The following is a 16,862-nucleotide window of genomic DNA, read 5'->3' on the forward strand; positions in this document are numbered from 1 at the left end:
TTGTTGTCAGCTGTAAATATTTATAGAAGTATTTTTGTGATGTTTCCCAAACCAACAACATAAGTTATGGTTTATGTGTGTGTGGTTTTCTGTATAATGGAGGAGGTACAGTGCATTATAACCTCAAAAGACGTCTACAGTTGCAAGAGACACTGAGCAACAGATACGCAAACATCACACAAAATACTTATGTAAATTTGAGAATACATTTTCAAAACACATTATGTTAAGTATTTAAAGATATGTTACTGGTGCAAAATTTCATTGCTCAAATAATGAATAACACAGTTGAAGGATTTCCACAAACATCTATTATGATGAACGAAATTAAGTTGAACATGTCTACTTCCCAGTTACCACTACCACTTACGTTAGCAGATGAACATGGTACAAAATTCAGATAACTTTTATTCGATAATACATAACCACATGCTGAGTGTTTGGATGCTTATCATGTACATATATCATGTATAAACAACGAAAATTCGGGAGGAAGGGAATCCTATACGCAAGTTTTTACCACTTAAAACATTACTTCCCACATTTTGCACCATTTTTATAAAGTCCCTTGATAAGCATAAAAGCAAGATTTCACTGTATTCTGTGAATTTTTTTCCCTTCAAAGATGGCTATTTCCATACATTCTTTAAAGATTATGACTGGAACATTCTATATTATCTTCCACGGAAGATGGGTAACTGCATTCTGCAAAAGAAAAGTGTAGCATCTGCAAGTTGGAAAACTACAGATGTTACATCCCAGGTGGGGAGAGGGGAAGAAATATGTACTTTCTTTCAAAATACTGATCCCACAACATCAAACAACATAGTTTAAAGTTCTTAGTACTGGTAATCTTATGTTCTCAAAGTAAAATAAATAATTATTGGTCGGAAAACAGAAGAACTGCAATATATTACTGCATACCTTATAATAATAAAAAAAAAACTATTGAAAGGGAAAAAAGTATATGTATTGTGTACAGGTCTTTGTAATAATTGTAACATTCTTTTTCTTTTGCAGTTGATACAACTGAGAAGTTTTGTCACAACATATCTTAACAATGTTCATGTTCACTTTCTAGAATAGCTGAACACATGTCATCTGTTCATATTTTTCTTCTTTTTATTTTTTCCAAACATTCCTGTTTTGCTATTCTTTGCTCCCAGTCCTGGTTTTGTGCCGCTTTTCTTTTGTTTCATCTGACCAAATACTTTGCCAGGTTTCTTTTTATTCAGTTTGTCCATTTTCTTCTGGAAGTTAGCTCTAGAAAAAATAGCAATAGTGGTATGTTCAAATTTAATTTAACTGTCACTATACATAATTATCAATGTGTAATTACAGTAACAAGATTGGAAAAACAGCCAGAATTGGTAAAAAAAAAAGTGTGGCAAACAAGGATACTTACTCGTAACGTAATCGTTTGGCTCCTTTCCTGCTGACATCTGTCAGGTCTTCAGCAAATGATGATTTTTTACGTTTTGAGAAACCTAAATATAACAAAATTCAGCTGTTGACAAAGTGCTTACGGACACACAATATTTATTCCCATATGATTATTGTAATTGTATTTTCAATAAATTCAGAACTTAACAAATTACATAAAATATACAATTCACTTTTTAATCAAAGTGTATAAGGTGCATTTCTTTAGCGCTCTCTCATAAAATTCTCTGCTATCAACATAATATAGCTCCCTTCATTATTTCTTATAATCTAAATGTGTTGCCTTCGCTGTGAAATTACGTCGGTGGCTAAATTTGTTGACATCACTGTAGTAGTTCCATTCCTAAACATCTACTGGAGCCAACTGATGACAACAAGGCCAACTTAGAGTTTATGAGGAAAGGTGATCTTCAAAGGCTGTGGATCAGTTTCAGATCATGTTAAACGACTTGGGCAAAATAAAGTCCCAGTGATACAAACTGCTGTGTATAACTGGCTTTCCATGTAGTAATATCCAAAAGTGACAAACAAGGGATGAATTTATATCTCTGAAAACTAATTAATATTGCAAAGAAAAATAATAGAAAGACCAGCAAGGAATAACAGCAATATGGAAATGATAGACTGCTACTCACCACATAGAAGAAGTGTACATATGCAAGCACAATGAAAAAGACTCCGAAAATATCTAAGCTTTTGGACAAAGTCTTTCTTCTAAAATAAAGCACAACTCACACACACACACACACACACACACACACACACACACACACACACCCACACACACACACACACAAGTGGCCATTGCCCCCAGTCAATGGAACATGATTGTGTCTGATGTAAGCAGAAATCTACTGGGGTGGAGATGGTGGTGAGAAAGTGGAATGAGGTAGGACAGAAGTTGGGGAAGATGTTGTGCTGCCTCTGAAAACTTGCTTGGACATGGTGGGGACAGGACAGAGCTGCTAAGTGCCGTGCTTCGAGGCTGTGCTGGCAGAGAAAGGGGAGGGGGGGAGTAGAGAAGGGGGGAAATAAGTACACTGGTTGGAAAGAAGGAATGTGTAGTGCTCAAGTGGGAACAGGGAAGGGGATAGGTGGGTGGACGGCAGGGACTTACGAATTTGGGTCTAGAGCAGTTATGGAAACAAAGGATATGTTGTAGGCAGAGCTCTCCAGCACAATTCAGAAAAGCTGGTGTTGGTAGGAAGAATCCTGATGGCATACATTGTATTGGGCAGTATGTTCAGCAATTGGGCGGTCCAGCTGTCTCTTGGCCACAGTTTGGCAGTGACCATTCATGCAAACATACACCTTGTTAGTCGTCATGCCCAAAAAGAAAGTAGCACAGTGGTTGCAGTTTAGTTTTTAGATTACATAGCTTCTTTCACTGGTAGTTCTAACTTTGATGTGGTACAAGATGCCTGACAGGATTGGAGTAGGTGGTGGTAGAAAATGTATGGGACAGATCTTGCATTATTGTCAACAGCCATGAGGCAAGAGGTTGGGAGCAGATGTTGAGTAGGTATGGACAAGGATATTATGTCCATTGGGTTGGCAGCAGAATATCACTGTGGGAGAGGTGGGGGGAATACTCCTCAGGGCATGATAAGAGGTAGTTGAAACCCTAGTGGAGAATATGATTCAGTTGCTCCAGTCCTGGATGTTACTGATTCAAGAGGGGAGAGCACTTTTGTGGCCAGATAATGGATATGTGGGAGGTGAGATATGGGAGATCTGTTATGGGACAAAGCTGGGAGGGGGGGGGGGGGGGGGGATTTCAGTCTATGGAGGCCTCAGTGAGGCCCTTGGCAAATTTGGAGAGGGACTGTTCGTCACTGTGTATGTGACAACCAGGGTTTCTAGGCTGTATGGAAGGTTGGTCGGTTGGTTTGTGGGATTAAAGGGACCAGACTACTATCATCATCGGTCCCTTGTTCCATAAAAACTAAAACCACCCGAAGAGAATAAACGAAGAACAGGAAAGACAGCAGACGAAACAGGACATGAAATACTCTGACAGAGACCAGACAAAACAAATTAAAACACACAGTGTGACGGTGGTTGGCCGACCGTAGAAAAAAAGAGGAAAAGCCAACCACCAAGAACACTTTAAAAACTCAGTTTAAAAGCAGAGGCTAAAAGCCACAATCAACACTTTTAAAAAAAAACTCAGATTAAAGGATAAAAGCCCCCTGCCCGAATAAAACACAAAACCAAGTCCACCATGGCAAAGTCATCTGATAAAAGAGGAGAGAGCGTGTCAGGCATTGCAAAAGTCTGCCTGAGCACGGTTAAAAGGGCGCACTCCGACAGAATATGTACCACCGTCAAGGACGCCCCACAACGACAAAGGGGGGGATCCTCACGACACAGTAAATAACTGTGCATGAGTCGGGTGTGGCCAATGCGGAGCCGACAAAGGACGACTGAGTCCCAGCGGTTGGCTCGCATGGATGACCGCCACACAGTCATCATGTCCTTGATGGCACGGAGTTTGTTAGGGCTGGTCAGACCGCGCCATTCAGCATCCCAAAACGAGAGAACTTGCGGCGTAAGACAGCCCGCAAATCAGCCGCCAGGAGGCCAATCTCCAGAGATGGCGCACTGGTGGCCTCTTTCGCCAGGCGGTCAACAGTTTCATTGCCGGGTATACCAACATGGTCTGGGGTCCAAACAAAGACCACAGACCTGCCGCTACGGGCGAGAGTATGCAGGGACTCCTGGATAGCCATCACCAGACGAGAACGAGGGAAACACTGGCCGAGAGCTCGTAAACCGCTCAGGGAATCGCTACAGATAACGAAGGACTCACCTAAGCAGGAGCAGATATACTCTAGGGCATGAAAGATGGCGACCAGCTCAGCAGTGTAAACACTGCAGCCAGCCGGCAACGAACATTGTTCAGAATGGACCCCTAGAGTTAGTGCATAACCGACTAGACCAGCAACCATCGAACCGTCGGTGTAGACAATGCCTGAGCCCTGATACGTGGCCACGATGGAATAAAAGCGGCGTCGGAAGGCCTCCGGAGGGACTGAGTCCTTCGGGCCATGTGCCAAGTCGAGCCGAAGGCAAGGGCGAGGCACACACCACGGGGGTGTACGCAGAGGGGCCCGGAAAGGAGGTGGAACAGGGAAACACCCAAGCCCGGAAAGAAGCTGTTTGACACGTACGGCGATCGGACAACCCAACCGGGGCCGACGTTCTGGCAGATGAACGACTGACTGCAGGAAGAGGACACGATAATTTGGATGCCCGGGCAAGCTAAAAACATGGGCAGCATAAGCAGCCAGTAATTGTTGGCATCGTAACCGCAGTGGAGGGACACCTGCCTCCACAAGTATGCTGTCCACAGGGCTGGTTCGGAAGGCACCAGTGGCAAGGCGTATCCCGCTGTGGAGGATTGGGTCCAGCACCCGCAACGCGGATGGGGATGCTGAGCCATAAGGCAGACTCCCGTAGTCCAGACGGGACTGGATTAACGCCTGGTAAAGCCGTAGGAGAGAAGATCGGTCGGCGCCCCACCTGTGTGTGGCTCAGGCATCACATAGCATTTAGATGCCACCAACACGCCTGTTTAAGCTGCCGAATATGAGGCAGCCAAGTAAACCGGGCATCAAAAACCATCCCAAAAAACCTATGTGACTCCACCACTTTAAGAAGCTCACCGTCAAGATAAAGCCGTGGCTCCGGGTGAACAGTGCGTCGCCGGCAGAAATGCATAACGCAGGTCTTGGCTGCGGAAAACTGAAAACCATGTGCTACAGCCCAAGACTGCGCCTTGCGAATTGCACCCTGTAGCTGACGTTCAGCAGCTGCAATGCCAATAGAGCTGTAGTAAAGGCAGAAGTCGTCAGCATACAGGGAAGTGGAGACAGTATTTCCCACGGCCGCAGCGAGCCCGTTAATAGCTATTAAAAACAGACACACACTGAGAACAAAACCATGTGGCACACCGTTATCCTGGACTTGGGAGGAACTATATGAGGCCGCGACGTGCACGCGGAAGGTACGATATGACAGAAAATTGCGGATATAGATCGGCAGAGGGCCCCGAAGACCCCATCCATGAAGCGTAGAAAGGATGTGATGATGCCATGTCGTATCATACACCTTCCGCATGTCGAAAAAGACAGCAACCAGATGCTGACGGCGGGCAAAGGCAGTACAGATGGCCGACTTCAGGCTCACCAGATTGTCGGCGGCGGAGCGGCCTTTACGGAACCCACCCTGAGACGGAGCCAGAAGGCCTCGAGACTCCAGTACCCAATTCAAGTGCCGGCTCACCATCCGTTCAAGCAACTTGCAAAGAACGTTGGTGAGGCTAATGGGACGGTAGCTGTCCACCTCCAAAGGGTTCTTTCCTGGTTTCAGAATGGGGACAACAAGACTTTCCCGCCATTGCGACGGAAACTCACCCTCGACCCAAATGCGGTTGTAAAGATCGAGGAGGCATCGCTGGCAGTCCACTGAAAGGTGTTTCAGCATCTGAGAGTGGATGCTATCTGGCCCAGGAGCGGTATCAGGACAAGCGGCGAGGGCACTTCGAAATTCCCACTCACTGAATGGAACATTGTACAGTTCAGGATGGTGAGTGCGAAAAGAAAGACTCCGGCGTTCTATCCGCTCCTTAATGGAGCGGAAGCCCAAGGGGTAGTTGGCAGAAGCGGAATTCATAGCAAAGTGCTCTGCCAAGCGGTTTGCAATGACGTCAGAGTCAGTACAAACTGCTCCATTCAGTGAGAGCGCAGGGACACTGACAGGGGTCCGATAGCCATAGAGGCGGCGAATCTTGGCCCAGACCTGCGTTGGAGTGACATGGAGGCCAATGGTGGACACATACCGCTCCCAGCACTCCTGCTTGTGTTGGCGGATAATGCAGCGGGCTCGCGCACGCAGCCGTTTGAAGGCGATAAGGTGGTCGATTGAGGGATGTCGCTTGTGATGCTGGAGTGCCCGCCGGCGAGCTTTAATCGCTTCAGCGATCTCAGGCGACCACCAAGGCACAGTCCGCCGCCGAAGGGACCCAGAAGAACGGGGAATGGCAGATTCGGCGGCAGTAATGATGCCGGTGGTGACTGATTGAACCACTGCATCAATGGCATCATTAGAGAGAGGCTCAATAGCGGCAGTGGAGGAGAACAAGTCCCAGTCAGCCTGATTCATAGCCCATCTGCTAGGGCACCCAGAGGACTGACGCTGTGGCAGTGACAGAAAGATCGGAAAGTTGTCACTACCACACAGGTCGTCATGCACTCTCCATTGGACAGACGGTAAGAGGCTAAGGCTACAGATGGAAAGGTCAATGGCGGAGTATGTGCCATGCGCCACACTGCAGTGTGTGAAGGCACCATCATTTAAGATCGAGAGATCGAGCTGCGCCAATAAATGCTCAACGATGGCGCCTCGACCTGTTGCCACTGACCCACCCCACAGATGGTTATGTGCGTTAAAGTCGCCCAGTAACAGAAAAGGTGGAGGCAATTGAGCTATCAGAGCAGCCAGGACATGCTGCGCGACATCACCATCCGGCGGTAGGTAAAGACTGCAGATGGTAACAGCCTGTGGCGTCCACACCCGAACAGCGACAGCCTCTAAAGGTGTGTGGAGAGGTACAGACACACTGTGAAGAGAGTTCAGGACATAGATGCAGACGTCACCAGACACCCTTTCATAAGCTGCCCGGTTCTTATAATAACCCCGATAGCCACGGAGGGCGGGGGTTCGCATTGCCGGAAACCAAGTTTCCTGCAGAGCAATGCAGAGGAAAGGGTGAAGGCTGATAAGTTGGCGGAGCTCAGCTAGATGGTGGAAGAAACCGCTGCAGTTCCACTGGAGGATGGTGTTGTCTATGGCTGAGAAAGGCTTGACGGGACTGGGAAGGGAGATTACGCCGCTGGGTCACCTGCTGCCTCCGATTTAGCACCTGTGATAGTGCTTTCCATGGCGTCTGATGGACCGGCGAGATCGAGGTCCTCAGCGGACGCCAGAATCTCCACCGCATCCTCAGATGCAGAGCTGGAAAGTTGCGGTGGGATGGCTGCCACCGCGAGTTCCTTGGGCTGAGAACTCTTCTTGGGTTTCTCACGCCGTTCCTTGGGTCGCATCAGCTGGGAGGGCTTCACCGATTCAGTCTCCAGGACAGAGGAGGATCGTGAAGCCCTACGACCAGCTGATTGCGGGCACTTACGCCATTGTCGGTAGTCAGGCTTCTCGCTGGCGGAAACCTGGGAAGGGAGGGACCCAAGGGACCCCTTGCGAGCGTGAGAAGCCGAAGAAGTTGGACACTTCTCCGGCTTAGAAGTGGGGACGGACGTCCCCAATGGGTGGGATGGTGTTGCTCCTGAGGTAGGTGGCGCAGGAGCAATCTGGTGGGTAGGGCCCCCCACTGGCGAGGGGGCAGGAGTTTTACTACTCGTCGATCCGGCCACAATTGGAGAAACAGATGGGGCTAGCACAGGTGTTGTAGCAGCAGCGTAGGAAGATGTCATTCTCACAGGATGGAGTCGGTCGTGTTTCCTCTTGGCCTCAGTATAGGTTAGTCGGTCCAGGGTCTTGTATTCCATGATTTTACGCTCTTTCTGGAAAATTCGGAGTCTGGCGAGCAAGGTGAATGGTGCTCCCCGCAGTTGACACAGATGGGAGGCGGGGCACATGGAGTATTGGGATGTGATGGGCGTCCGCAATCTCGACATGTGAGGCTGGAAGTGCAGCAAGAAGACATATGGCCGAACTTCCAGCACTTAAAGCACCACATCGGGGGAGGGATATAGGGCTTAACGTCACATCGGTAGACCATCACCTTGACTTTCCGGTAATGTATCCCCTTCGAAGGCCAAGATGAAGGCACCGGTAGCAATCTGACTTTCCTTTGGACCCCGATGAACGCGCCGGACAAAATGTACACCTCGGCGCTCTAAATTGGCGCGCAGCTCTTCATCAAACTGCAAAAGAAGATCCCTATGGTAAATAACTCCCTGGACCATATTTAAACTCTTATGCGGTGTGATCATAACGGCAACATCCCCCAACTTGTCACAAACGAGTAACCGTCGTGACTGGACAGAGGGTGCCGTTTGTATCAGGACTGACCCAGAGCGCATTTTTGACAAGCCCTCCACCTCCCCAAACTTGTCCTCTAAATGCTCGACGAAGAACTGAGGCTTTGTGGAGAGAAAAGACTCCCCATCCTGAGACTTACGTTCCTCCCACGGTGTGGCCAGGGAGGGGAACGTTGTCAGATCGTACTTTTGAGCGTTAAACTGAGCCCGAGAACGCTTAGAGACTGCTGGCGGCTGGCCACCAGCGAGAGACGATGTACCACGCTTCATTACGGATCATCCGCCCTGATGCCACCTACTCCGACCAAGGGCCCTCCCCACGGGCGCCACCCAGCCACGGCAAGAGCCACCTGGCAGGATGGCCATTGCTGGGAGTCCCGATACCCCAGGAGGATAGGCATCTACTCCTTGGCATACGTGGGGAGTTAACGGTGCAGGCATCAGTAGAGCGATCCCTGTGTTGTCAGGGGGCTACAACCAACAGGGTACATAGCGGCCCCACCACAACGGACTGGCTACCGTGCTGGATGTTAGGTAACATGTGGTCCATAGTCGCTGTCGGTGCAGAAAGAGGCACTGCACAGTGCAAGGTATTATCTGCACGCAGAAAAAGAGTCATGCCCAAGAGATGGAGAGCGGACAGCACTGCAGTTCAACCTTGTATAAGCTGGCGAAAGGTCTGATCGCAAGATGGACACAATGCACCAAGTAAGGCGCCCTCCCCCAATCGGCTCGCTCTTCGGAAAATTTTGAGAGATGGAGGTCAAACCCAACAGGGGACAATCATACAAGGCCGAAAAGTTTGAGACTCCTTTTAGTCGCCTCTTACGACAGGCAGGAATACCGCGGGCCTATTCTAACCCACGAACCCGCAGGGGGAGCTGTATGGAAGGGACTTATTGGTATGGAACAACTGGCAGCTGTTGAAGCAGGGGAATTGTTGGTGGTTGGTGGGTTCGATGTGGATAGAAGTACCGATTTAGCCAACATAAAGGAAGGCGGTGGCTTACTGGGTTGAGTAGGGCCAGGTGAAGTGAATGGGTGGAAGGTGTTGAGGTTCTGTAGGAACATGGATAGGGTGTTCTCACCCTAAGTCCAGATCACAAAGACGTCATCAATGAATCGATATCAGGTAAAAGGTTTGGGATTCTGGGTAGTTAGGAGGGATTCCTCTACATGGCCCATGAATAGTTATGCTAACCATTACAGTACTATGGTTAACATAGCTGCACACACTACCTTAGTCCAGTGCCCTCCCTAATGCAAACTTCAATTCACATCTTCAGCTTCTTTTCCTCTTCTTAGATAATCACTATTGCCGAGGCTCTCTGGTATTGGAATAGCACCCCAGTGTCAGGAGTAATGGGAAAATTCTGCCTGTATCTCAGGCATAGCTGATCTATAGATCTGATGTAATTATATCTTCCTTGAGACATTATTGTAGATAAAGATGAGCCTCAAATGCCTCAAGGAAAATTTAATTAAATTATATCTATAGACCAACTACATCCCAGGTACAGGCAGGATTTCCCCATTACGCCCAACAGTGGAATGCTATTCCAATACCAGAGAGCCTTGACAATAGTAGTGATCTAAGAAGGGGAAAAGAAGCTGAAGATGTGAACTGAAGTTAGGGAGGGCATTGGACTAGGACAGTCCATGCAGCTATGTTACCTATAGTGCTCAATGCCAGCATACCTGCCTAGTAAGCAAGGAGTCCTGCCCATGGAACAGATTTTAATTCATTTCTTCAGCTTCCATCATTATTGTAGATAAAATTCAAACTAATAATAATCAAAATCAATGTCTGTAAGATCAGAAGGATAAAACTGACAGTGAGTCCAACTGGGAAGAAGTTGTTCCTATTGATAACGTACAGCTAGCTGTAAAACTTCAGTGGTCTGAGCATATAATAAGAAAAAAAGAATGAAAATTAAAGAAAAAATGACTATAATTTTGAAAGCAGCATTGGGAGGAGAAGTCCCCAGTTAGATAAAAGTTCAGAAACAGAAAATGTGGAATCTCAGTCCATCCATATACTTACTGACCATGAAACTCCGCAAAATAGAAGAAGGAAATCACAAACCAAATCCTACTTTTAAATGTCACTGGAATGCGACTATAACATAGAGAAATACTTGGGGCTGGAATTAATAAACACTCAAAGGCCCTTCATAGCATAAAGGTCACTGGACCTGATATGGTACCTACCAATATTAAACACAGAAATAAACTTTCCCTTCATCCAGCATCAATCTATTATTGATCACTAGAACAAAAGAGTCTCATGTGAACAGAAAAAGGCGCAAATCGTTCAATGCTTTAACCCTCCAGCTGTGTGCAATACACACTTGTTTATTCAGATTTTTCTATATGATTCCGCTGGGCACGCTGTTACTGCGTAGGATATCATTTCTGGGCTGTTCGTATATGTTATATGTCAGAAGACACTATTTTCCTCCCAGGTCTTTTTCTGATGCTTTGGAACACTGGGAATCATATTTTACATGTCCCCAGAACTCACCCACTCACATACACATCTTCTCATGTCAGCAATTTTGTAACAATTTTTGTGAGCTTGTGTATGGAAATACACTACAAAATGACAATGACAAATGTCAATGTCATTCTCGGAGCGTCCATTGTGATGTTGTGGACAAAACAGGAACTTCTCTGAAAGGAAGACATGGTGAAATGCCTCTAGGTTCATCACTCTCAACGAGCATCTCTTGTCTGAAATGATGACATTCCTCTAGACACACCACTCTCAACACACATTTCTCTGCTGCTATGTCAAAGGAATCCATAACAGTGGTCACTGTTCTCACAGTCAGAAAAATTTAAGTTTCTCCTCCCTTTATAATGTTAAACACATTTTTACGTTTGCCACATTACATATGTTAAATCTCAATTAAAAATCACTTCTACATTCTGTTTTGGATTTCTTGTTACATTCTTTTAATACAATCCTTAGAACTATTTATTTGTTGTCGAATAAAATTGGTCCATGGTACTACAGTGAAAAATCAATAAATGACTCTGATGCAGAGTAAAGAAGGATCAAACTGTAATTGCAAAACATGTTTTGTGCTTGTGAAAGAAAAATGAAACAATAGAAAAGACAGTTGCTCAACTAAATTCTCTCAGTGCACAAGCTCAAACCCAATTGTTTTGTGTGTCTCCTGCTCAATGCTTCCTCTGTATTATGAGTGGTAGTCCTTAGTCATTTCATTGCTTGTAAATCAATAACAACTCTCTTTGTAGCATGTTAATTACAGCCAAACAGCACATCATTTCTTGATTTTTTGTGCTCTCTGTTTCACTATGTGGCTCTCTCAATCTGCACTTCATCTCCATTATAACGGCTTCACAACTCCAAAGAACTAATTTCAATACATACTTAGCACTTGGATATTTTTCATATTATTACTTACTACTGCTGCTTATCTTTCATTTTCATGAACTCTCTTTACAATATTATATCTTCTACTGTTTGTGTTTTGTTTCTACTCTGGCACTCATGTCACATAATTTACCTTAACCATGGAAATTCCTCACTTCACTGAATTTTCATGCCTGTCCTCTCAGTTTTCTTTCACTTACAACAAGGCTTATTATTGCTTTCACAGGTTTTCTTCTTTACTACCCATTATGAGGCTTAGGGAGCCAGCACCACATAAGATTTTCCCACATTTCGTTCAGCAGCTCCAGAACTTAGTTAAAAGTTCTGGAGCTGCTAGGTCAAGAAGACCTGTGGTGAGCATTGATGTGGTATCTCTTTTGACACGGGTGCCTCTATGAGACTCTGTAAGCCTCCTAGGAGAAAAGTTTGGGCCTGCACTAAGAAAGCTATTTGAATTTGTGCTTACATCAACTTACTTCCTGATTGACAGAAATTATTATGAGATAGCAGACAGAGTAGTGACGGACTGCTCACTCTCACCAGTGGTGGCCAATAAGTTTATGCAGGCATTTGAAGAAGAATGAAGTTGGCTGTCTACAAGATCTCAACTGCTACATCTGAATTCATTGCACCAAAACATCAAATACATGATGGCGATAAATGAAAATCGTCAACTTTCATTTTTAGATGTGCTCATCACGAAGATCACATAGCACACTAGGTCACACTGCCTACATAAAAGAACACATAAAGATTTATCTTGCATGGCTCCAGCTGCCATGCATCTTCACAGTGAGGTGTCCTAAGCACTCTAGTGAACAGAGCACGTGAAGTCTCAGGCAGTGTCAGTCTAGCAGATGAAATGCAGCACTTACAGGCCTTGTTCCGTACAAATGGTTACAGCATCTGCCAGATACAGTGTCCCTTAAAACCAAAGAAGCCACAACCACAGCCAGCTGAATACGAAGATAAAGTGGTTGTGACGGCGATTATTACTTTCATCGTGAACACACCAGCAAAAACTGGTTATACAACATCAAGTGTGTATTCCACCCACCATTCAAGACAAAAACCATACTAGGATCAGCCAGGGATGACCTAGGACTTTGGAAACTGGGAGTCTACAGTATCACTTGACAGTGTGGAAAAATGTATGTAGGCCAGACTATTCGAACAGTGCAGGAGAGATGTACTGAGCATAAATGCAACACAGACAACATTCAGCCAACAAAGCCCACTGAGGCAGAGACCTGCATCCCCCACAGACATACCATGAATTAAGATAGCACCAAGTTGTAGCAACAATGCTACACCTTCTGGGATTGTATTCTGAAAGAAGCTATAGAGATCCAAAAGCATGATGGACTAATAAATAAGGACAGCAGGTTTCAATTAAGCAAGGCTTTAGACACAGCCTTGAGCACCATGAAAGCATAGTGGCAGGCCCTTGACTGATGCCTCCCCACGACATCTGCACCCAGAGTACTGGCTGGAGGAGCTGGGGACTATAAATACAGCAACCAGCAAAACATCACTGTCATCAGGAATGCCTGAAGATGCCAAGCAGTCGCCTTGCTGAAATATTGTGTCTTTTAGACACATCTGGCTGAATACCCAAGAACTATTCATGACATTATCTCATTAACAGTACACATACCTGCATATAGCCCTTCTTCATGGATGGAAGGAAGGAAGATTAGGGTTTAACATCCTGTCAGCATCAAAGTCATTAGAGATGGAGCACAACGTAGGATGGTTTCAAAGATGGGGAAGGAAATCAGTCATGCCGTTTCAAAGAAACCATCCAGGCATTTGCCTGGATCGATTTAGGGGAATTATGGACAACCTAAATCAGAATTAGCCAGTATCTTCATAGAGATGAATTCAGATAGTTTAAATAAATATTATGGATCCTGACTGTCTTTATTGGGTAAATTGATCCGGATGCCTATCATGACTGCATGTGAGGAAGAGGTAATGGTCACTGCTGGCTGTAACTTTGAATATCTACAACTGTATGAAGCAAATCCAGTCATTAAATCACACTTTGAGGACAATCCAAAGACATCAGTCACCTACTAGCTCCAATTCCACCAATGGCTTGCCATGTCACAAATTTTTGGAACTATTTTGCTAAAAAATTTCACCATCTTTACTTGCATCCGAGTGAACATCAGCACTGAATGATGACGATTTCTACTACTCTATTCCTTAAGTAAAGGCCTATTTACTAATGGTGGTTACGTAAAAGAAGAATGTATTACCTCTTCCTTTAACAATACCATCAGCTTTACTCATTGCAATCCCAGGCGCAATATTCGTTCCACGATATATCAGCATATTTTGACCAATTCTTACAATGCAACATGAAGTCAAGTAAGTGGCCTGTGACTACACAGTAAACTTGAGGAGACTTATGCCACTGCTGAATAGGTCACAAGAATAACTGGTCACTTGCTGTTCAAAAATTCTTTCCTGTTGATGCAGTAGTAGTAGTAGTAGTAGTAGTAGTAGAAGAGGGGTTTCGGGCGCACGACAGCAAGGTCTTCAGCGCCCGCTCAGTATCTTAGTGAGATGGTTGTCACGAAAAATCCCAGAACAGGAATATAAAACGGAACAGAAAACATGGGTAACAATTGTTGAAAAACATGCGCTCACCCACACCAAATCATGGGATGAGGCCGAGTGTCAGCAGTAAAACATGGACAACACAGGAAGAAAATGATAGAGGAAGCTAAAACAATGTAGCAGATGTAAGTGGCTGGCTGACCGCAAGGAAAAAAGGGGAGGAGTCATCCACTCTGCAATACACTAAACCCTACAGCCTAAAATTTTAGGCCAGAGTCCAGACACATCACAAAACTTAAAAACCCTAGACACACACGTCTCATAATTAGCTAAAACAGAAGGCAGATCCCCATCAACTTGTGCTTCTGCCCGTGCATCACGGTATAAAATGCAGTCTGTTAAAATGTGCCGGACAGAGATGTGAACACCACAAGCATCACAAAACGGTGGATCCTCCCGCCGTAATAAAAAGCTATGTGTGAGAGGACAGTGCCCGATCCGAAGACGTGTGACGGCCACCTCCTCCCACCTGAGCAACCGGCAGGAGGAACGCCACAGCCGAATGGTTGACTTTATCAACCGCAGTTTATTGGCCGTCACCGCCAGCCATTCGTCCTCCCACAACTCCATGCACTTCCTGTGGAGTGCAGCGATGACTGACTGCAGGGGAATAGGACACTGGATCACATCCTGCTCTCTGCAGGCCTCCTTGGCAGCCTGATCGGCCTGTTCATTGCCCCATATGCCGACATGACCAGGCACCCAACAGAAGGATACTTCCGTACCCTGCCGTTGGAGCAAGTACAGTTGGTTATGTATCAGCTGAACCATCTCCTCAGTCGGGTACAGGTTCTGCAGTGATTGTAAGGCACTAAGAGAATCGGAGCAGAGAAGAAATCGATCGCCCCGAACACGATTCATCTGCTCCAGTGCCTTCAGGATCGGTGGAGCTCCGCTGCGAAAACGGTATATACAGCAGGGAGGCGAATCTGGGTAATGTAATCAGGGAACACTACAGAACAGCCAAGGAAATTCTCCTGTTTGGAGCCATCAGTGTACACCACAGTGAAACTGTGATGCACTTCTAAAATGTTAAAAAACAGAGATTAGAATGTAAAATATGGTGTGCGATCTTTCTTAAAATTAGTCAAATCTAAAATAAGTTCAGGTCTCCGGAGGAGCCAAGGTGGAGATCCGCTCCAACCGCGACGCAAAACACGAAGACCAGCCATAGACATCTCAGCGAGGCAATCCTGTGCGCGAATCCCATAGGGCTGCGTCGCACGTTGCCGGTTATGAAATAACTGTGCCACAGGGGGCTGAGCAACGGCATGGTATGCAGGGGTGTACGGTATGGACAAAGTTTTATACGCCTGGCGCACTGTAAGTAGCCGTCGCCGCATAGGAAGTGGCGGCTCACCAGCCTCTGCACAGAGGCTTGGTATGGGGCTAGTTCGGAACGCCCCAGTGGCCAACCGAAGCCCTTCATGGTGCACAACGTCCAACATCTTTAAGTAAGAAGGCCTCGCAGACCCATACACCGTGCACCCATAATCGATCCGAGATCGCACAAACACCCTGTAAAACTGGAGCAGACAAGTCCTGTCAGCTTCCCATGTACTATGGCTAAGACATTTTAAAATACTTAAAGCCTTAAGTGACCACCGTTTCAGGTCTTTAAGATGAGGTAACCACGTGAGCTTGGAGTAAAAAATGAGCCCCAGAAACCTCACCGTGTCTTTAAAAGTAAGAACAGTGTCCCTCATCCGCAACTCAGGAAAGGTTAAAATCGAACGAGAACGGCTAAAAAGAACACATACAGACTTCTCGATGGAAAACTTAAAACCACTCTTCCACGCCCAGTCATCCAAACGTCTAATCATAAGTTGCAACTAACGAGTTGTCATTGCAAGGCTTGAAGAAGAGCAAAGCAAAGAGAAATCATCCACAAACAAAGTACACTGGACAGGACTTTTCACTATGGACGTAATGCTATTAATAGCGATGGCAAAGAGAGTCACACTTAAAACGCTACCCTGAGGGACACTGTTCTCCTGCTCAAAGCGATCAGACAGGACGTCACCAATTCGGTATCTAAAATATCGTGGTGAGAGGAAAGACTGAATAAAAAGAGGAAGACAAACACGAAAACCCCATTCGTGAAGTTGCTCCAGGATGAGACACCTGCAAGTAGTATCGTAAGCCTTCTCAATGTCAAAAAATACACCTAGAAAGTGATGACGGCGTAGGAAAGCTTGTTGTATAGCCACCTCCAGGAGGGCAAGGTTATCGAAGATGGAATGAAACCTCCTGAACCCACACTGAAAGTGACTAAGGAGTTGTCGGGATTCTAACATCCAGACAAGGCGGCGGTTGACCATCCGCTC

The 16,862-nt window shown here is 45.9% G+C and overlaps 1 protein-coding gene across 2 annotated transcripts in view; it reads right to left on the bottom strand.

Annotated features, from left to right (window-relative positions):
* Positions 1 to 948: 948 nt before the first annotated feature.
* Positions 949 to 16,862, bottom strand: part of LOC126278385 (probable ATP-dependent RNA helicase DDX27) — an 89,740-nt gene continuing 73,826 nt past the window's right edge. For both annotated transcript variants that reach the window (XM_049978477.1, XM_049978476.1), the window contains exons 14-15: positions 1,406 to 1,487; positions 949 to 1,263 (exon numbers count right to left, since the gene is read on the bottom strand). In XM_049978477.1, the coding sequence (XP_049834434.1) occupies positions 1,098 to 1,263; positions 1,406 to 1,487 (248 nt within the window). In that variant the 3' untranslated portion in view covers positions 949 to 1,097. The remainder of the gene's footprint in view (positions 1,264 to 1,405; positions 1,488 to 16,862) is intronic.

This window comes from Schistocerca gregaria, chromosome 6 (genome assembly GCF_023897955.1).
Source record: "Schistocerca gregaria isolate iqSchGreg1 chromosome 6, iqSchGreg1.2, whole genome shotgun sequence".
NCBI lineage: Eukaryota > Metazoa > Arthropoda > Insecta > Orthoptera > Acrididae > Schistocerca > Schistocerca gregaria.